The 20,898-nt window shown below is 39.5% G+C and overlaps 2 protein-coding genes across 7 annotated transcripts in view; one reads left to right on the plus strand and one right to left on the minus strand.

Moving 5' to 3' along the window:
• On the minus strand, positions 1 to 15,569 carry Acad8 (acyl-CoA dehydrogenase family member 8). Its single transcript, XM_076846149.1, has 11 exons — positions 15,371 to 15,569; positions 10,809 to 10,909; positions 10,202 to 10,371; positions 9,473 to 9,582; positions 8,978 to 9,054; positions 8,501 to 8,638; positions 4,399 to 4,534; positions 3,874 to 3,971; positions 3,362 to 3,514; positions 2,583 to 2,685; positions 1 to 822 (listed from the first exon to the last, which is right to left on the minus strand). The coding sequence occupies exons 1-11, from the start codon at positions 15,471 to 15,473 to the stop codon at positions 770 to 772; spliced, it is 1,242 nt and encodes a 413-aa protein (XP_076702264.1). The 5' UTR covers positions 15,474 to 15,569; the 3' UTR covers positions 1 to 769.
• Positions 15,173 to 20,898, plus strand: part of Thyn1 (thymocyte nuclear protein 1) — a 10,951-nt gene continuing 5,225 nt past the window's right edge. For 3 of the 6 annotated variants that reach the window (XR_013090372.2, XM_076846155.2, XM_076846152.2), the window contains exons 1-5: positions 15,719 to 16,085; positions 18,255 to 18,436; positions 19,422 to 19,490; positions 19,859 to 19,951; positions 20,511 to 20,606. Coding sequence is in view for 5 of the 6 variants with exons in the window: in XM_076846155.2 (XP_076702270.1) it covers positions 16,043 to 16,085; positions 18,255 to 18,436; positions 19,422 to 19,490; positions 19,859 to 19,951; positions 20,511 to 20,606 (483 nt within the window). In the remaining variant the exon portion in view is untranslated. Of the gene's footprint in view, positions 15,535 to 15,686; positions 16,086 to 18,254; positions 18,437 to 19,421; positions 19,491 to 19,858; positions 19,952 to 20,510; positions 20,607 to 20,898 lie in introns of those variants that run through there. The other 3 variants (XM_076846154.2, XM_076846153.2, XM_076846156.2) reach the window with 3 other exon arrangements.

Below are 20,898 nucleotides of genomic sequence, written 5' to 3' on the forward strand. Positions count from 1 at the left end.
GACAGTACAGAAAGGAATAAATTTTATTGATCAATGTAAGGATTAAAAATATTTAAAAAGAGAAGCAGTTCCAAAAAAAGGAAACGAAACTCAGAAAAAAATATACTCAAAGTTCTTCTCAGGAAGTGTTACAGAAATTCTGAATATTATTCTTAGATAATAGATAAAAGAAAAAGAAAAACCAAATATTCAAAATGCCAGATAATCTCAGCCCTTGATATTCAGGGCATCCAGAAGAAGAGACATACCCTAAATCATAGCTTAGGAATAGCTTCTCAAATATTCACTTTACCATGATTACATTCAGATGAGTGCTATCCAGGAGCTATGGTACACAAAAGTAAAGACAGGAGGGAATTTTCTCTCTCTTCCCTTCCCCACACCTTTGCCCTATAGTCTGGAAAAGCCTCAGTGGATCTACCCAGGCCCCTAGTAAAAGGATCCAGTGAACCAACAAATTGCAGACAAATCAAGACAATGCAGATCTAGAACAAGACTTTGGTTCAGAATATTCACTGGTTATCTTTCTGGCATTAGGAAAATAAGGTGGCAGGTCTTCTTGTGGTATTTCTCATCAGACCAGCTCTTCCAGTTCTACTGAGGACCCTGCTCCAGTCTGAGAGCCAACACTGCTATCAACACATATGCAAGAGCTCAACATTTCAATCTAATCCACAATTCATCTAGCACCAAAGAGCCCACAATGGAAACACTCTACACTGATTGCAGTTGCACACTGACCCCCATGCCAAAATATCAAGTGTGGGTGCTATTCCTGAAGGAGGCTTCGAGAGATCAGCATCCTCATCACTTCATTGCTACCTGCAAGACAAGAGAATAAAGGAAGGATTTAGTAGCAGCAGAGTAGTGGTGGACTTAAATTAGAATCATTTCTATCCCTAGGAGGGATGAGGTTATCATTAATTTCACTCCAAAACTCAAAGAAATGACAAAAAATGAGAATTAATATTTACTTTTCAAAATACCTCTTCTGATGATAAAAATGCTTGTATCAAATTTCAAAAGTTAGAATAAAAATAGTATTCTAATTTAAAAAAAGTACCTATGAAAGCATATGAAAAGTTCATTAAAAGATATACCAAAACACTAACTCTAGATGTAGAAATACAAGTGATCTTTTCTGTTTTCTTTTCACATATCTTGTAAATTTTCAACAATAAACACACACTTCTTTAGTAATCAGAAAAAGGAGCTTTAAAAGGAAACATTTTCCCTGAAAGGAGGGGATCAATTGTTTGCTTCACTTTTAGCAGTGGCCTTTAATGCAAAGAGAAATAAAAATTCTCTTGAGTAATAAATATACACAATCTCAAAGTCAAATCTAAAATTTTGGATTTAGTCAATAATTCATGGCAAAAGTGATAAAGTAAACTGTGCTCTAATTTTTCTATAAGTAGATGACCTGATATAAATGTTACTTGTTTTTTTCCACTTAAAATAGCAGGATTAAAAGACAGAATGAAAGTAAATTTTTGCATACTCATAAAACTCTAGTGAATGTAATTTTAGAACTAGGGACTGTGTTCAGTAAGCATATGCTAGAGATAGGTGGGTAGTAAAAAGTGGCAGGCTAACCTTTAGAATCCTATAGTTTAGACATAACATCAGAGCAGTGGGGTTCAGTGTAGTTTCCTCAATAGGAACAGCAGCCACATTTGAAAACTTGTTAGAAATGTCAATTTTAGGCCCAAGCTAAACCCGCTAGAGCAGACACTCTGGGGTTAGAGCCCAGAAACCTGTTTTTAAAAAGTCCTCCAGAGGATCTGGTGCCTGCTCAGGTTTGTGAAAGATGCTCTGAAAGAATCAAGGGTGCTAGTGCTCATAGGCTTCTCCTAGGTCATAATTAAAGCAACCCCCACACTGTTTTGCTGAAAGTCACTTATAGAGCCTCATCTACTTTTCCTACAGTATGACAGCCTCAGTTACCTAGCTGCAATAAGAGCCCTGTCGCTTTAGGACTTATACAGCAGTTGTAGAGTGGAGAAAACCATGCTCTAAGCCTGACTCCACCAGCTTACATGTTCTCCAGAGAGAAAGTCTGTGGCTACCAAGAAGATACCCATATACTGACAATTTATTTTAATGAAAAATTCACTGCCAAATTTGATACAGACATCTTTCAGATCATGTGACATTCAATTTGTAGAATTGCTGGTGATCACACTGGTTCACATATGCTTGTAAATTATTGTACAGAGTTCTGGGATCCCTGAGGACCACGTCCTTTATAATAGTAAAGAGGAGCCACTGATATAGTTTTCAATGGGATTTCTCATATGCTATCTCAGTTTGAACCTTCTCTCAAATCTAAAAAGAAAAAAAGGGAAGTGGAGTGATCTGATGTCTTACCCGTGGAGACAAAACATCTGCTATTTCCCAGGCTAGTGCCCTTTCTAATGCACAAACAAGTCACTTCCAAAGCAGGATTGAGGAAAGGAAGGAAGAAGAAATCCAAAAGACAAGGCCTGATGGGAACCTGAGAACTAGTCAGTATAAAGTCTAGAAAGCACTGATCCTGTAACAATTCTGAAAGGAAGAGAATAACCTTCTGCAATTTTTACCTTCTAGGATTTGGTGAACCCTGGAGTCCCGCATATACTGCTGAACAGCATAATCCTTCAAGTAGCCGTAGCCTCCATGCATCTGTAAAGCTTGGTTGCAGATCTGCAGGGACCAGAACCAGCTGTCTTTGATTCCAGGAAGACTGAGGAATAGTTGGTTTCCCTACCCACCCTAGTCCCCAATATGGCAGCCTGCAGTAAACTCATAAGAGGAAGAACAACCCACAGCTAACCACCCATGCCCAAAAAGGGGCTCTGTAGAGACAGAGACAACAAGGAAATCCACATATTGAATTTGTCAGTTCTCAACAATCAAAACTCACAAAACTCTTGATTTTTTCATTTATTTATCACATGTGGGGAAGAAACTGCCCACAACCATTTGGACCGGATTATAGGAACTTCAGGTACCACCTAGTGGCAATGCAGCTCATTGTAGAAATTTCTTTGCCCTTGACCTTGTAAACATGGTAATTAGTGCTAAAATCTGAGACATCAGGGCTGGGTTGCTCTGAATCTTCCAAAGGTTCAGTGTATCTGCAACAGTGTTCTTTGACAGTGACATAATCAAGTGTTTAATAACATGAAGACTAAAAAGCCAGTTACAAAAGCTCCCATGAAGGCCTTTCACAAGCTAATTTATATACTTAAGTCCAGAGGCGATTCTTGCAGCATCCCAAGAGAGCTAGGTTTCAGAGCTGACTTATGATTTCAACATTCCTGTGCCTAGTAAGTACTCCCTGTTCCATCCCAAGAGAGCCAGATGGCCTATCACTTACTGCAAAGCATTCATCTGTTGCAAAGAACTTGGCCATGGAGCAGAGAGCCACTGCATCTTCCCGTTCCTCCTCCAGAGCAACTGCGGCAGTACGGACAAGCAGCCGCGAGGCAACCAGCCTTGTTGCCATATTTGCTAACTGGAATTGCAGAAACTATAGCAACAGCAAAGAAGAGAAACAGACAAGATAGAGGGGCTTAGATGGGCACCTGATCTGTGACCCTTGATAAGACATCTCTAATTAGGTGCTTTTTCTAAATAATTAGATGTTTCAAAGTCTCCTACCTCCTCTATGAAAACTTACTGTTTTACAAGGTCTATGTCTACTTTTGCTTGCCCTGCATTTTGCTACTACTGTCTCCTAAACAGGATCCTTGGTAACAAAAATGCCAAGTTCTGGTTAAGATAGTTTCTGGCTCCATGAGGTAAACATGACCTCCCTCTTCTACAGAATGTGGGCCCTAGAATGGTTCAAAAGAGTGGAAGGAAATGCAAAGTCACCTGAGACCTTACCTGGCTATTGGCCAGAGGTGCTCCAAACTGCTTCCGGACTTTCAGGTGATCTCGAGTGAGGATGACTGAAGCATGAGCAGCCCCCAGAGAACAGGAAGCTGGAGGAAGTAGTGAGAAAGTTCCAACTGAGCCTAAGTACAATGCTGCTGGCCCAGGTCTTCTCCCTGCTCCACATTTTCTTCTCCTTGCCTTCAGAAATACCAAGGTACCACAAGAAATCAAACATGCTCAGAAGTATGTAGGCATGGCAAACTTTACTTCTGCCAGAAGGGCATGTTATCAGCCTGGCTAGCAAGCATACCTGGGCTGGCAATCCACTTGCTTTTATCCCTAATGCAGTGCTCCCTCTTGCCCTCATAAGAAGAGCTTAGGGTCACAATCTACTTGATTGGCTAATTTTAAAATTGGGGTAGACAAAGGGAAGGGCTAGAGTTAAAATGGCTTTAATTGGATCATTCATCCCCAATAAGACTAAATACTATATTCTGAAAATGGACCACTAAACTTTCTATTTCTCACTCTTACCAATGTTGATCCGTCCTCCGTTCAGTCCTTTCATGGCCATAAGGAAGCCCTGCCCCTCACTCCCAATTCTGTTGGCCACAGGGACAGCACAGTCTTCGAAAATCACGGCACGAGTTGGCTGGGAGTTCCATCCCACCTGGCAAAAATCAAGGACTAGGTGGCTGCCCAACAATCCACCACACAGGGTGGGCCTCCCTGTAGACAGAAGCCTGCGAAGCATGGGGTCCAGCACCCTGAGACTTAGACCATGAGAATGTAAAATGAGGAAAAAGAAAAAGTTCAGATTTAAAGGCCTGTCAACACTCAAAAAGATGCTTATTTCAGCAAAACATTTTTTTAACATATTAAAAGAATCAACTTTTTAATGTCTACCCTACTACACTACCATATCCACAAACACTCTCATAACTTCTCGTAGGATCAGGACAGGATTTGTCCTCAGTTTTGGTGTCTCCGTGAATATGCTCTTTTATAAAAACAGACTATGTTTATTTGGACAAGTTTATTTTACTTTTAAAGACCTTAATAACAGTCATATTTCTTTTAGAAGTTTAGTGTTCCTAAAAGATGCTAAAATTAGAGGGAAGAATATCATGCACCACTGTATTGGCAACCCCTGGTCTAGCATTTAGCTGCAGAGAAATCATGTGATGTCCTGGCATCAGCTCGTGAGAGCCTGGACATTTTTCTTAACCTAGCATTCTGTGATATCACAGTGGTGGCTTAACACCAGTCACGATTAAGTATTTATATCACAGGAATCAGCAAAAACTACAAATATGAATTGTTTTTTGTTTTTCCCAGAAAGTTGGTTTACTAGGATATCACTGGATATGTGAGTCATAAGCTCAGAGCAAATTTTGAATACTTGTCCATGTCATGCAACTACTTAGTTTCATTTTTCATCTTTTGGACAAATTACTTGATTTTTCCCATGGAAAATATAGAAGTTGGACTAGAAAGTCAACAGAACCTCTTTCTTTAAACCAAATCTCATTCAGATATTTCACATATAAATAAGACCCTTAGGCTGTGGTTGTGGCTCAGAGGTAGAGCGCTTGCCTAGCATGCGTGAGGCACTGGGTTCAATCCTCAGCACCACATAAAAATAAAATAAAGATATTGTGTCTACCTAAAACTAAAGTAAATAAATAAATATTAAAAATAAATAAATAAATAAATAAATAAATAAATAAATAAGGCCCTCACTACTCAATCTCCTTCATCTCCTCAACTAGGTACTCCAAGACTTCAACTTTGAGGCTTAATGAGGCAGATTATGAAAACTATATGCCATATAAAATACCCAGGTTCCTTTCTGTCTCTGAAAACACCATTGGTTTTATCTCATTTCCTCATTTTAAAACATTCAGCTCTCTTTAGTTGATAAGATAGACATTTTACATTAGATTGTTGTCATTTCCTAAGCCTTATGAAGGTCTTCTAATATTTGGGGCTATCCTCTTCTTACCTCTACTTCAGCAGCTGGCCTGTATCTGTGCTTTTGGGTTTTCATAATTCATCTCCTTCTACTGGGACTTCTCTTTATTCCCAACCACCATCAAAGCTTAGCTTAAAGGAAGGTTTCTAAGGCTTCCTAGTCACTCAAATCATCACTAAGCTTGCTTTCTTTAAGCTCCTTTGAAACCTTCTAATACTGACTGAAATGTACTTTATCTCCTTGAACAGAATAGAAATACCTAAAGGAAATAACCTAACAAAAAGGTTAATGGTAACCACCTATATAATCCTAGCTTCTTGGGCTGAGGCAAAAGGATTACAAATTCAAGGTCAGTCTTGGCAACTGACCATGTCTCAAAATAAAAAAATAAAAAGGGCTGAGGATGTAGTTCAGTGATAAAACACCTATGGGTTCAATTCCCAGTTACAGGGGAAAAAAAAAAAAAAAAAAAAAAAAAAAAAGAATGTAACAGAAAGTTCTGACCTAAGAATATCTAATTACTAAAGAACCCATAAAATAGCTGCTACCTCTTAACTCCTTACAGTGAAAAGATCTACCTTCTTCTCCCATGCATACAGCAATCCTCTTCTAATCCTATCAGTCCCAGGAAAGTAGCAGCTAGTGAGGACAGATAATTCCACTCTACATTTTGGAGAACCCTGAATACGTGGACCATTAGTTATCTACCACAGACCAATCCTGCTCAGACTTGACTCCTCTTATGTATATTATCTTATTACCCTCTTACAAAAATTCTCTCATTCACTCCTCCACGATAAAACTACATAAGACCTTAAAATAATTAAGTCTAAGATAAAGCTAATCTTTATTGCTCTTTCATCAAATTAATGCAAAACTGGAAGTTCAAAACTATCAGCAATACAGTGTGTTAAATATGCTAAGTGAAATCATGTTTTTGTAGGAAAGATTAACAAGAAGCAAAGAAAGAGAAAGGCCTGTTGCTTAGGCCACCAAAACAGCTCAAAGAACGATGGGGAGCTGAATACCTTCTTATCCTGGCCCAGCATACTTTGATTACATCTCCAACTTCATCTGCATCATCCTTTTCATACTTACTACACTCCAGCCTTACCAATTTTTTCTTTTTTGTTCCTTCAAGTAGGCTAACCTTATTCCTAACTCAAGCCCTTTGTATCTATTGCCGCTGCCCAGAATTCTTCTCAGAAATGGTCCTTCTAACACTTGAGATCTCATCTTTAATGTTATGGCCTCAAAGAGTCTGTCCCTGTGTAAAAAAGCTCTTCCTCCGTTAGGGTGGGGTCACTCTGTTGTATTTCCTTCAAAATGTTTAGCACTAAATTAGGAAAGTATCTCATTTGTGTGATTGGTGCTTACTTAAATGTAAATTTCACAGGGCAAAACATGTCTGTCTTGCTTACTGAGGTACTCCTCCTATTAGTTAGAAGAAGACACACAATGGGTACACATGAGTTGTCTAATGAAAGAAGTCCTTTTTAATTTCCTATTTATACTTAAAAATATATAACGCAAAACTAATTAAAAAAACGATAAAAAATATGTATGCTTAAAGGTGACCAGCACATAAATGAAGGGGTAATAAGATACACTCTTTGCTTATTAAACTTCTCTGTAAATTTTTTCAAAGTACTAAACTTGTTAGTTTGGTGTTCTGCCAACATATAGCACAAATATTGCATGGATACTACCAATCATCACTATCTTTATAAGCACAAATATTTGAATCAGTATAACTTGATTATGTAGAACTATATCAGACTATATAAAACAGACATTTCTAGGACTGAGAAATTCTATAGCTACATATCTTATATATCATATATAAACTCTTTACATTATATAGAGTTTATATAGAAATAGGTTTTATAATAGGTATCTAGCCAATGCCTGTTATGCTACAAAAGGCAGGGGGTTAATGCTCATAACTTTTGACAGTTACAAAGGGTCAAGAAAGGATCCTGCAGGAAAATATGGAAACCCTAGAAGAAGTGAGAGAGAAGTATATTCAGGGACCATTTCATTAACTAACATCTCCCTAAAAGTCCTAACAAAAATAGTACCAACTGGAGTTAGAGAAGCTGTTTTTGATAACCTAGGCTAAAAAATTTGAATAGATCTCACCTTTAGAGTTATCTTATCACAAGACCTCTGTTCATGGCCTGGCTATGAAGTTTCTTAATCCTAGGAGTACCTTATTTTTCAAAGTACCTATGGAAACACTGTCCTTAGAATACCCAAAATCTCTCCAATGAGTTTCACTTTATTTAAATAAGAAAAGTGGCCCATATGCTTTTCATTTCTAAGATTTTTATTCAACATCAGATCCTCAACAAACAGCAGCAAAAGATAAGAGCTAGATAAGAAATATAAGCCAAAAGCACAGGCAGGAGAGGTGATGGGATGTTAATAGGCTAGCTTGTAACTAATTGACAAATGTCACTTTCCCCAGAAACTTAAATGTTTTTTTTTAAAAATACCCTATTCTATTTTATATGCCCCTGTCAAAATCCTAATAGAAGCAACTGCTTCAAAGGCAAGTTACCAAGTAGGTGAATCTATTTCATAAAATAAGGCAGAGGTTCATCTGGCAGGTGATGGAGCCTCATAATTTGAATTGCTTCCTGTCCAATAACCACTCACCTTTTTCTCCTTCTTGCCAAAGCTGAGGCCAGGGGTCCCTTTCTCAACAACTATGCATGAGATGCCCTTTGGGCCTGATCCTCCAGTTCGGCACATGACTATGTAGATGTCAGATTCACCACCTCCACTGATGAAGGCCTGTGGGATTGGAGAAGCGGGAGAATTGGGATCAGGGGATACAAGAGTTCTGAATCTAACATCCGGGAAACAATGTGAGTCCTCCCAAAAATAGAACACACAGGTATGGCACAGAGACTGAGGAGGGATTTAGTTGAAAAGAATATGAAAAGGAGAAAGAAAAAGGAATGAAATCATCTGGAATTTGATAGGAAGCAGCAAACAGTGAAGGTGAAGAAAGAGAAATGTGTCAAAGTTTATCTATCCAACATGTAAAAATGCATGGGAATATTAACTCATAGACTCAGGAACCAGAGGATATCAGGAGCAAGTTGCTCTAGGAGGACAGCATGCTGGTACCTTGGAGCCATTGAGGATGTAATGATCTCCTTGTCGTTTAGCTGAAGTCAAGAGGGATGCAGCATCACTTCCACTTCCTGAGGCAAAATCAAAAGGGGATGATAAAGTCTGTGAATTCAAGGGGCCCAGCATGGTTCCATATCCTGGTAAACCATCCTAAGAGAGAAACAGCTCAGCATGCACTACTTTAAAGTTCAGATGGCCAAAGGAATTTTCTGTTCTTGGTGAAAACTGCTTCCACCAAGCAGACTACTTCACCTCTCCCAAACTCTAGCTTGCAGTTAACCTTTTGCAAGAAGGTTCTGGTCTGCAGCAGGAGGGAATCTGACCTAAAGGCCACTAGGTCCTGTGACTTCAGGTTATAGGCTCTTATTATTCCATAGCCAAACTGCTTTGTAAACAGTGGTTATGTATGTCAATGAGAAAGGAATGTTCAGTGACTACACAAGTCATATCACTCCCAGTTAGTTCTCGCTTGTGGGATGGCAAACTCACCTGGTTCAGTGAGGCAGTAGGAAGCAAATTTCTCCATGGTACAGAGCGGTGGGCAAAATCTGTGCCTCTGTTCATCACTTCCAAAGCTATCAATCATCCAGGCACACATGCTGAGTGATATATAAGAAAAGACATTGATGGAAATAAAGACAGAAAAGAAAAGGAAATGGAGTAGGGAGAACAAAGAGCAACAAAACAGAGTTAAGCAGAAGAAAGATGGGAAACGAAAAGTCATAACTGAGAAGAATCAAATTTAAAACGAAAGGACTAGATTTAAACATATTCTTGGAATATGTACTACTCAAAGATAACCAGGGACAAGATATTTCTCACCTGGATGTGGACACTACATCTAATTAAGTTAAATAAGCTTCTAAAAATCAATCCCATGTACTTCCTATAAAATAATACAGATGAAACTTCAAATTCCTGGAAGTTTCATCTGTAGATTGAAGAAAAGGGTGATAGGACTTGACCACTCTACTGGAGAAGTCTGCTGGTACCAACTTAAACTAGGATTGGAGGGGGCTGGAAAACCTGATACTCTGAGCAATGAAAAAGATAACAGAATCAAGTCCAAGAGGAAGTAACAGACCTAGTGTGAACTACTAACAGTCAAGTTCCTTAAGAGCAATCCACCTACATGATCAATCTTTTCCTTATAAATTTGAAATTCCCCAGTCAATTCACATGAATACCTCACTTTGCTTTCCCAGATTGGGCACTCACTTGTGGATGCTTATGTAGGCTGTGGTGCTGGTGCAGCCTGTAGCCAAGGCTTCAAAGATGACAGAGGTATCAAGCCTTGACAGTCCAGACCCACCGACGTCTGTGCGGACATAGACCCCCCCAAAGCCTAGCTGGGCTGCCTTCCGCATCACACCCACAGGGAACACCTCCTATATACAGAAAAAGAGAGCAGGGTCATCAGAAACTGATTCAGAGATGGACTCTCCTTTAGAGGGTATTATGATGAGGTGATCAGGATGTTTGCATTTGGGAGAGTATAGGGCTTCTTTTAATATGTGTCTGTCATCCTACAATAGTATAGGTTAATGTGTGTCCTCTAAGAATTGTTTTCTTAGGATTAACAAGTTTTCCTTTTTAATTATCTATAGAACCGCCTTAGTTTTAAGTATTTATTCAATAAGAAAGGAAAAAAGGTATCTACAAAATGATCAGATACCGTCTGTGAAAGAAATCACCTATTACCAATTCTCTTACCTGCAATAAAAGTTGGTAACAGACACTGAGCATTTAGGATTATAAGGAGCTGAAGTTAAAGGTTGCTAATGTGGCACATGTTGAAACATCTAGTCATAAGGAAAACTCCTACCTTCTGGTCCCACTCTGCCATATTTGGAGCCATCTCCCGGGCAGCAAAGTCAAAGGCCACTTTCTGAAATTCTTTCTGTTCCTCATTTAGTCCCAGGGAAGCTGTGGGCAGAATTGCACATATTCAATTCTAGGACAGGAGTCAGAGAATAGAATCAACAATAAGAAGCACTATGAGGCCGAAAACAGTAAACTTTTTGTAGCAATTTCCATACATAGTAGAGCCTTCAACAGCAAGATAATCATATCATTCATCAATAATCCATTTCCCTGTTGACTCAGATCAACCTAAGACAGTATATACCAGACATCTTTTACCTTAGTCACTCAGTTAAATACATTTGCAGACCTAAAAGAGCTGGAAGCCATAGTGAAAAAAACAGGATAGAAATAGGATGCAAACAATGTCAAAGTAGGAAAAAATTATGAATAAAGACACTGACTGAGCACACATCACCATTTTCTTCCTCCTTTACTCCAAATGGATTGGCTGACTTTATTTACCTGCTACCTACCTACCTGTAAAAAATCTTCTTTATTTCTTCCTCATAAATCCACACTGAAAGAAATGAAAAGCTGGGTGCAGTGGCACACACCTGAAATCCCAGTGAACTTGGGAAGCTAAGGCAGGAGTATTGCAAATTCCAGGCCAGTCTCAATAAGTTTGAGGCCAACTTGGTCAACTTAGTAAGACCATCTCAAAATAGAAATTAAAAAGAGCTAGGGATATAGCTCAGTGGTAAAGTAACCCTGAGTTCAATTCCCAGAACTTTACACCACTGCCCCCCCACCCCCCACTCCCAGAAATAAAATAAAAGGAAAAAAATACGGGTTTGGGGATGTAGCCCAGTGGTAGAGTACTTGCCTAGCATGCATGAGACCCCAGATTTGATCCCCAGCATGCTGGGGGGTGGAGGAGGGAATGGTGTACACTTAAAAAAAAAATTGGGGCTGGTGTTGTGGCTCATTGGTAAAGCACTTGCCTAGCATGTCTGAGGCACTGGGTTCGATTCTCAGAACTGCATAAAAGTAAATAAAATTCCATTAACAACTAAAAAAATAGTTTAAAAATGTTTATTGAGCATCTACTATCTAACAGTTTCAGTGTTACAAAAATAAATATGGTTCATGGTTCAGTCACAAAATGGATAACATAATTAATGATAATGGAAACATTGTATAAAAAGAAGTACTACAGAATTTTAATTCTAGGTCAGGCACAACAGCACACAATGTAACCCCAGCAACTAAGGAGGCTGAGATTGGAGGATTGCAAGTTAGATGCCAGCCCTGGCAACTTAGTTAGACTGTTTCAAAACAAAACAAAACAAAACAAAACAAAACAATAAAGGGCTGAGGATATAGCTCAGTGGTTAAAGTGCCTCTGAGTTCAATCCTCAGTACAATAAGAAAAAAGAATTTTAATCTAACAAGAGTTCAATAAATATTAAGAAAACTTCATCTTTTTTTTTTTTAAAGAGAGAGTGAGAGAGGGAGAGAGAGAGAGAGAATTTTTTTAATATTTATTTTTTAGTTATCGGCGGACACAACATCTTTGTTTTGTATGTGGTGCTGAGGATCGAACCCAGGCTGCACGCATGCCAGGCGAGCGCGCTACCACTTGAGCCACATCCCCAGCCCCCTCATCTTCTTCTTTGACAGAGTAAATGGTTACTTCCTAAGATAAATAGTTCAAGCAACCAAAGGATAAGAAATAGATTTGAATTGTTTTCTAAGTAAACAATAGGGAAGAGTTTTAAATCATGTACATAAGTAAACACAATACAATAACACATTCTTTTTAGATAAACAACAAATAGTCAATTTTAGAAAAGGAAATGATCAATAAAAAGAGAGCACAACTTCGAGAAAAAAAAAAGAGAAAATCAAGTTAAAAATTAAATAACAAGGGTTGGAGTTGTGGCTCAGTGGTAGAGTGCTTGCCTCGAATATGTAAGACACTGGATTCCATTCTCAGCACCTCATATAAATAAAAAATAAAGGTCCATTGACAAGACAAGTAAAATAAATAAATAAAATTTTTTTAAAAAATTAAATTACATACAGGAAAATACAGTGACGAAGTAAAAACATATATATATATATGTGTGTGTGTGTGTGTGTGTGTGTATATTATATATCTCCAGAAAAAAATACACTATAAAAACAAACAAAAGTCCTCATGAACTTTGCGAGAGTTATTGGGTAGAGTTTAAGGTATCAGTGCATGCAATGCACACATACACATAAATGGTAAAGCTACACAGAAAAACAGACCAAATGAGATAAGGAAAGGCTTTATAGTATAGCAACTCAGGGTAAGCAAAAGGTAAAACCCCCACAAATCTTTAAATAATGACAGGAATCTATAGTAGTTACCCTACTATAAAATGAGTGATTGAATTAGATATTAAGCAAATTTCCTCACCTAAGATATGAAGAAATAATATTCAATAACTAAATAAACTTTACTTTTAACATTAAAATATGCAATAAACAACCAGATATATGTATTAACGTTAAAATATGCAATAAAATAATCAAATGCAATTAGCTGCATTTTAAAATTTATTTTTATTTTAATTTTTTGTGCAGTGCTGGGAAGCCAACTCACTCAGGGCCTTGAGTACGCTAGGCAAACACTCTACTACTGGTCTATATCCCTAGGCTGTTAATTAGTTTGATGTACAAATATACAACTAGATTATTTCACTTGACTAATTTAAAGATAATAATTTCTTTTAAAAAGGTGAAAAAGGGCTGGGGATGTAAATCAGTGGTAGAATGCTTGCATAGAAAGAGAGAGTTTGATCTCCAGTATCTTCCCCCAAAACACACACACAAAATGAAAGAGCACCTTTAATGGCTGAAGTTTGCTGCTGGAAATACTCATATTTAGCTTATTGTTGTAAGACTAATTTCTTATTTGCCTTGTTATCAACCAGGGTGACCTTGTTTACCAAATTTAAGTGCTAGAAAAGGGCAGCACCTCTTGAAGGAGTTTTAAGACTTAAAAAGAGAACAGTATTTTATATGTTGTGTACCTTAGTGACAAATTTGTAGCTCTTTTGTCAATTAAGGAATTCGTTTGATAAAGAAACTTATCACTTATTTAAATTAGTAAATTATTTATTTTTATTTTTTTTAAAGAGAGAGCGAGAGAGAATTTTTTTAAAGAGAGAGAGAGAGAGGGACAGAGAGAGAGAGAGAGAGAGAGAGAGAGAGAGAGAGAGAGAATTTTAATATTTATTTTTTAGTTTTCGGGGGACACAACATCTTTGTATGTGGTGCTGAGGGTCAAACCCAGGTCGCATGCATGGCAGGCGAGCGTGCTACCGCTTGAGCCACATCCCCAGCCCCGAGAGATAATTTTTTAATATTTATTTTTTTTTAGTTTTCAGTGGACACAACATCCCTTTTTTGTATGTGGTGCTGAGGATCGAACCCAGGCAGCACGCATGCCAGGCCAGCGCGCTACTGTCTGAGCCACATCCCCAGCCCACGTAAATTATTTAAAGAGAACCAAAAAAAAAAAAAAAAAAAAAAAAAAAAAAAGGTTAGATTGACAGAGAAGTGTCATAAATTGGCTGGGTATCCCTTACTTGACAGAGAAGTTACAATTGGGTATCACTTGGGTGGCAATCATTCATCATATTTGGTTTATTCACCTGGTGCCTGAAGACATTGAAGATCTGTAATCCCTGTTAGAGATTACCAATTGCAATAACAGTTATTGTTCCTGCAGTTGTTTCAACAGCACAAGTGTTTTATTGCTACAGGTATTAAGTTTTGAAATCTACACATGATGTATTACCTGGAGCTTTTATTTATCCATCGCGACAAGTACCCAGCTCTACATTCCCATTGCCTTTAGAACCTCTCATTGGTGATTTTGATGAAACAAACAAAAAAGCCACAAGTTCCTTTACTTCTCTAAGCACACAGAGTGACCTACAAAGTCTGGGGTGACAGGATGTAGACAGTGTGGGGGGCTGGTCCCAAAAAGACAGGAGGGAGCGGAGAGTGGTCTCTTTGGTCCTGGAATTATGGGACGCAGCAGGGACCTGATCAAGGTGAGGAAAGGGAATGGGAACCCGGCTGAGGGTGACCTGACAGGGTCCGGGGTCACGGGACAGGGCGGGAATGGATCTGGGCATAACACAACTGAGGACGAGACAGGAGCTCAAGAGACCAAGTTGAGATGGCGAGGTGGAGCTGGGAGTGGGTTCGGGAGTGACAGGACAAAGCGGGGAGCAGGTCCCGGGAGAACAGACAATGCGGAGGGCAGGTCCGAGAGTCACAGGATGGATTGGCGAGCCGGGGGCGGGCCCAGGAATTACGAGACGAATCGGGGAGCGAGTTCTGGGCGACTAAATAGTCCGTTAAGCGGGTCCTTGAGCGACAGGACGGAGCGGGGAGAAGGTGCAAGAGTCAGAACAAAGCGGAGAGCGCGTCTGGGTCACGGGACCGAGCGGGGAGCGGCCCGGAGTGGGGAGACTGCGGATACTCGCCCGGGTTCCAGACACCGTGTCCAGCTCCCCCCTCGCCCAAGGCGAGCCTTACGATCGATGCAGGAGGTCAAGCTCCGGTGGCCGCTGCTGGGGGCTGGGAGACTACAACGCAACCGCCCGAGGCGCACCCCGAGGTTCCGGTAGCCGCACCACATCGCCACTGCTCTTGCCTTAGCCAGAGCCAGTGAACCCTAGAGCTCCACGACGTTCTTTTCAGTAAGGATCTGCGGCTGGCGGCCTCTACCCCCACTGCACCCTGGGAGTTGTAGTCCCTCAGAAGCCCTCGCAGCTGAGGCGTCAAGCAGAAAGACACAGCAACTGAACTACAACTCCCAGAGATGCTTGGGGCTTCGGCGCACGTTGGCGTGTCCGCCACAAAGCCCCTGGGACGCCCTGTGGGTCTGGGGCACCTAGCGGTCCATTTTGCGGAGCTTGGGGTTGGTGTTTTGAAAGAATGGTTAGGGGATAAGGCAGGGCTCAAGGGAATGCTTGGGAAGAGTTTAACGGCAGGCTATTCGAGATGGAAATGGCACAGTTAACGGAAGGAAGGATTTGAAACCCTTAAACACAATTATCTGCTCCTAGCAAAGCTGAGACTCTTTGGACTTCCTCGCGTCGTCTCCATCTTGCTCTGCACGGGTTTTGAAGGGCAGTGGAGTTCCTTTTTGAATCTCCCTTTTGATTTCAGAACCCTCTTCATTTCAGCCCTCTGCAGAGAGAGACCATGCCGAGACCCCGGAAGAGACCAGCCGGGACTGCTGGCCCAGGTGAGCTGCACTGAGCCTGCAAAGAGGCGACCCCCAAAAGAGTGTTTCTCTAGGGCCAGCTTAATACTGTTCATATTCTTTCCTGCTTGTGGAGAGAAGCCTTTGAGACTTGCCTGTTATTCCATCATCCCTTATCACCTTTCATCTTCTTTATTCTTCCCACCAAGGTTCTACCCAACGCCCCTTCAGCTTGCTTGTTCATCCAGTTAATTAAGGATATTTGCGTTATGGGTGGCATGCGCTGGGGTAAAGAATATAATTCTTTTGCGGCAACATGGATGGAACTGGATATCATTAAGTAAATGAAAAGAAAAGTACGATATGTGGACTCTCAAAAAGCTTTTCTCAGAGAAGTTGAGAGTAGAACAGTGCTTACCAGAAACGGGAAAGTTGGGGAGAGGTTGATCAGTGGGTTCTAATTTAAAGTAGGATTAAGAACATCTAGTGTGCTATTACACAGTAGGGTGACTATAGATAACGATAATATACTGTACACTTCAAAAAGTGGGAATAAATGATTTTGAACGTTTTGACCAAAAAGAAATGATAAATGTTTGAGGAGACATATGTTTAACCCAATTTAAATATTACATGTATACGTGTATCAAAACATTACATGGAACACCATTGATGTGTACATGTTTTATGCCTCAGTTAAAATTTTTAATTTTAAAATTTAAAGATTTTTAAGGGTAAACACAAACAGGTGTAAGTGAAAGGGCCTGGAAGATTGAATTATTGAAGGTATGAGAAGAGCCAGGAATACTAGGGAAAGCCTTGGGAAGGAAGTGGAATTTGAGTCCAGCCTTAAAGAACAGGAAGGCTTTCTACAGGCAAAGTTTTAGTACCCAGAAAATGTGATGTCACTTCTGTATTCACAGAGATGAATGGCATGCTAAGTGGATGAAAGGCAGAAATAAAGCAGTGGAAGTGACTCTTAGAAATGGCAAGAGTTCCAGTTTGACTAAAATACATAGTTATTTAATAACACATGGTGTTTGCAGTGTGCTTGTTAACTCTTAAGGATTGCTGAGAAGTTGGGCAAGGAAGGTATGCTGAGTCCAGAGATTTAGACATCCATAAATGATTAATCTTTTAACCTCACATGTTGAAACTTTTACTAAACTTGGAGACAGTACAGTATAGTCAGTCATTAAGCATACATTCAGACAGACCAGAGTGGTAGGCCCTGACCTCGTATCTTGGTTCTGTCATAACTGAATTGTGATCTGGAGCACATTTTCCAATTGAAGAATAGAATATCTCACACATTATGTAGATTGACTGAATTAGGGTTAGAGTAACATGTATAGCTTGGGGCCTTGGATAGAGATTTTGGGGTGGGTGGGTACCAGGATTAAACTAAGGGGTACTCAGCCACTGAGCCACATCCCCAACCTCTATTTTGTATTTTATCTAGAGATACGGTATCACTGAGTTGCTCAGTGCCACACTTTTTGGTGAGACTGGCTTTGAACCTGCAGTCCTCTTGTCTCAGCCTCCAGAGCCTCTAGGATTACAGGTGTGCACCACCAAGTCTAGCTAGGGGCCTCAGATATAGTATGAACTTAACAACTATTAGTTTTGAGGACTCACTGTATCCCAGGCACATTTTCTCTAATTCTCTTAGGACAAAATCCAGTCTTTACGGATGTCTTTAAGGACCCAGATGAATCTTTTTTTTTTTTTTTCCAGTTTTTCTTGGCATCTTGAAGAGCAAAAATAAAGTACAGTGAGCAAGAGGGAAGGATGGATGAAATGATGACAATAATGGATATTTATTGAGCATTTATTATAATGCCAAGAATTTTCTAAGCTTTTTGGCTGTTTCCTCACTGGAAAGAATAGCCAGAGTAAAGGCACAGAAGAGACAGAGAGGGAAGGAAACATTTATTGACTGCTACTAGGACTCATTAGTCTTAATCCTCTAAGGTGTTTTTTTCTCACTGAATCATAATCCAGAATATATCCTGAAAGACAGGCATTCTTGTCCAGTTCTTATAGATAAACTGAAGTGTTTTTTTTTTTTTTATAACACTAGAGGCTACAGCTAGTTTTTGCAGGATCCAGGATTTGAATCCAGGTGTGAGACCAAAGGGTAAACTGCACAATAGAACATTACCACTCAGCAAGCATTGATAGTTCTTTGCTTTTTTGTTTCTCCTGTAGAAAAGAAGGGGCAATCAGAAAAACGTACCAAATTTGAGAACTCAGGTGAGGCATCAGCAAAAGTGGAGAGCTCCAGCCCTCAGAAGACTTCAGTCTTTAAAAACTGTGGGAGGAAACTAAGCAACTACTGGCTGATGAAATCAGAGCCAGAGAGCCGACTAGACAAAGGTGTAGATGTGAAGGTGAGATTATGTACCTTTGTCCTATCTCATTATACTGTTTTAAAAATGAAAGGTTAATATGGGATACCATTGGGTTCCATCACCAGCATCTCATCTTCAAAGAGTAAGAAAGGCAAAATAAGAATAAAATCAACAGAATTTATTACCGTCAAGTACAGATTGAGTATTCCTTATCTGAAATGCTTCAAATCAGAGGTGTTTCTGATTTTGGAGTTTTTGGATTGTGGAATATTTGTTTAGACTTTACAGATTGAACATCTCTAATCCAAAACATAATCTAAAATCCAAAATGCTCCAAAGTCCAAAACATTCAGATTTTTTAATTAGACATGTTCAGCTTATATCTGTTTAATTGTTCGATGAATCCTCTATGTAGTCAGGGGCTAGCAGACTTTCTGCAAAGGGCCAGACAATAAATACTGTAGACTACTGTGTCTTATATTCTTTCATTTCTGCCCTCGTAGCAAGTAAGTGCTAGTAGCACATAAACAAACAGATTTGGTTCCTATAATACTTTATTTATAAAAGGAGGTATGGGACTAGATTTGGCCTAAAGGTTGTAATTTGCCAACCTTAATCTTAGCTTGCTTTACTCTTACCACTTGCCATGCTCCTAGGTGTCTCCCTGCCAGCAGTTGGTATATATTCAAGGAATGAATATAAACCCATTTTGATAGCCGGGAGAAAATGTAAATAGAAATATTATAGAAGAAATACATAATACTTTAATAAGTAAAATGTAGAGAACCAACAGATTACTTTAGCATCTGGATTATGCATTCAGTTGGTCCTTTTAATTAGAAGAGATAACAGTATACACAAGGCTTACCTATATTCACTCATCATCAGTGGCTCTGTGATGAACTTACATATTTCCATTATAGCCTGTAGCACCTCTCAATGTTGGGAATGAACTGTCTACTTCCAAATATGCCTATTAACTGGCCAAGGATTGTTTAGTGAATGTTTATTTTCTCTTACCTAGTTTAGCATTGAGGATCTCAAAGCACAGCCCTTGCAGACAGCATGCTGGGATGGTGTTCGTAACTACCAGGTAAGAGGACAGATAAAAGGCAAGAATCCTGGACCTACGGCAGGATAAATGCCTGCCTGGTTCTTGTGACTTGTTCAGCTGCAGAATCTTTTGGCCAAAGTTGCTTTTCCCAGAATACTTAAATCCTTACCTGAAAGTGTTTTCAGAAATACGTGAATTACTCTGACTTTATGAAATCTACAAATGGCCTGGTTCTAACCAGTGTCCTGGTATAAATCTAGGAGTCTCGGCAAAGGGGACAGACTTATGAATTGGAGGGAAATTAAAAACAGAAAAGCCCAAGTAATGAAATAGACTTAATTTCTGTTTAAAGCTAGTACTTCCCACTGGTGGGAAGGATAATCCTTATTTCTTCTCTCGTGGGACAGGCACGAAACTTCCTTAGAGCCATGAAGCTGGAGGAAGAAGCCTTCTTCTACCATAGCAACTGCAAAGAACCAGGCATTGTAGGACTTATGAAGGTTAGATGGACAGGTTTTAGTCTAAATTTCTCTCCCTACAGAGTGTCTTATTCATGTATATTTATTACCATAAATTAGTAATATTAAAGACCATGGTCAGAAGAACAGAGAGAAAACTGCTGTGGCCCCTTTCTATATGATAAGGACTAGGAAAAGGTAGGCCTTCATTTAAGGCCCATTAGCATGCATTTTTCTCCTTCTCTAATCCTTGGTTTCTCATTCAGAAACAAGCCTGATAGCTCTTTCAGGATAAAAGAGCTACCAGGATAAAATCATTGACTCTGCATTTGGTGGGGTGGGTGGAAATACCAATGATAACCATTACCATTGAGTTTTAGAATATGCTTCTAAACTTTTATATTTAAAAAATAGTTGATTTCCTAACTGTACTTCCTTAGGCTATGTATTATTTCTAGATATTTAAATCCTGATTGATGAGAGCAAGGCAGATGGAGTAAGAATATGTAGGGTAAGAAGTCAAAGTTAGATATGTATTAAAGATTGGCCATGGAGCTGACCAGGCAGACAAATAATTGGAGACTTTGGGTTTTGTTTTCAGATTGTAAAGGAGGCTTACCCAGACCACACACAGTTTGAGGAAAACAGTCCCCATTATGACCCATCCAGCAAAGAGGACAACCCCAAATGGTCCATGGTAAAGACAATTCTTCCTGTTTCATGAGAAGGGAATGATGGACAAAGGAAGGAGGAAGGTGTGTGGTGCTATTAGGTCAAGCTCTTATTCAGATGAGATTACACTGACTTTTGGAGGTTAGAGCAGAACATTAGCAGTGCTGCCAATGGGAGCCTCCCGCAAGCAGTAAAAACAGTGGGTGGGCATAATGGCATGGGTGTGACTATATGCTCAGCTGATGGAGAAACTGAGACAGGAAGATTGCTTGAGTCCAGGATTTCAAGCCCAACCTGGGCAATGTAGTGAAACCCAT

Source organism: Callospermophilus lateralis, chromosome 2, assembly GCF_048772815.1.
Source record: "Callospermophilus lateralis isolate mCalLat2 chromosome 2, mCalLat2.hap1, whole genome shotgun sequence".
Taxonomy (NCBI): Eukaryota; Metazoa; Chordata; class Mammalia; order Rodentia; family Sciuridae; genus Callospermophilus; species Callospermophilus lateralis.

Bases quoted from the DNA above. Each gene is read 5' to 3' on its own strand.
- Acad8 (XM_076846149.1), bottom strand. From the start codon at position 15,473: ATGTGGTGCGGCTACCGGAACCTCGGGGTGCGCCTCGGGCGGTTGCGT. The intron at 10,372-10,808 runs GTAGGAGTTTTC...TTCTGTATATAG, and splicing joins TGGCAGAGTGGGACCAGAAG to GAGGTGTTCCCTGTGGGTGT. The intron at 3,972-4,398 runs GTAAGAGTGAGA...TACTTCCTCCAG, and splicing joins CGGAGGACGGATCAACATTG to CTTCCTGTTCTCTGGGGGCT.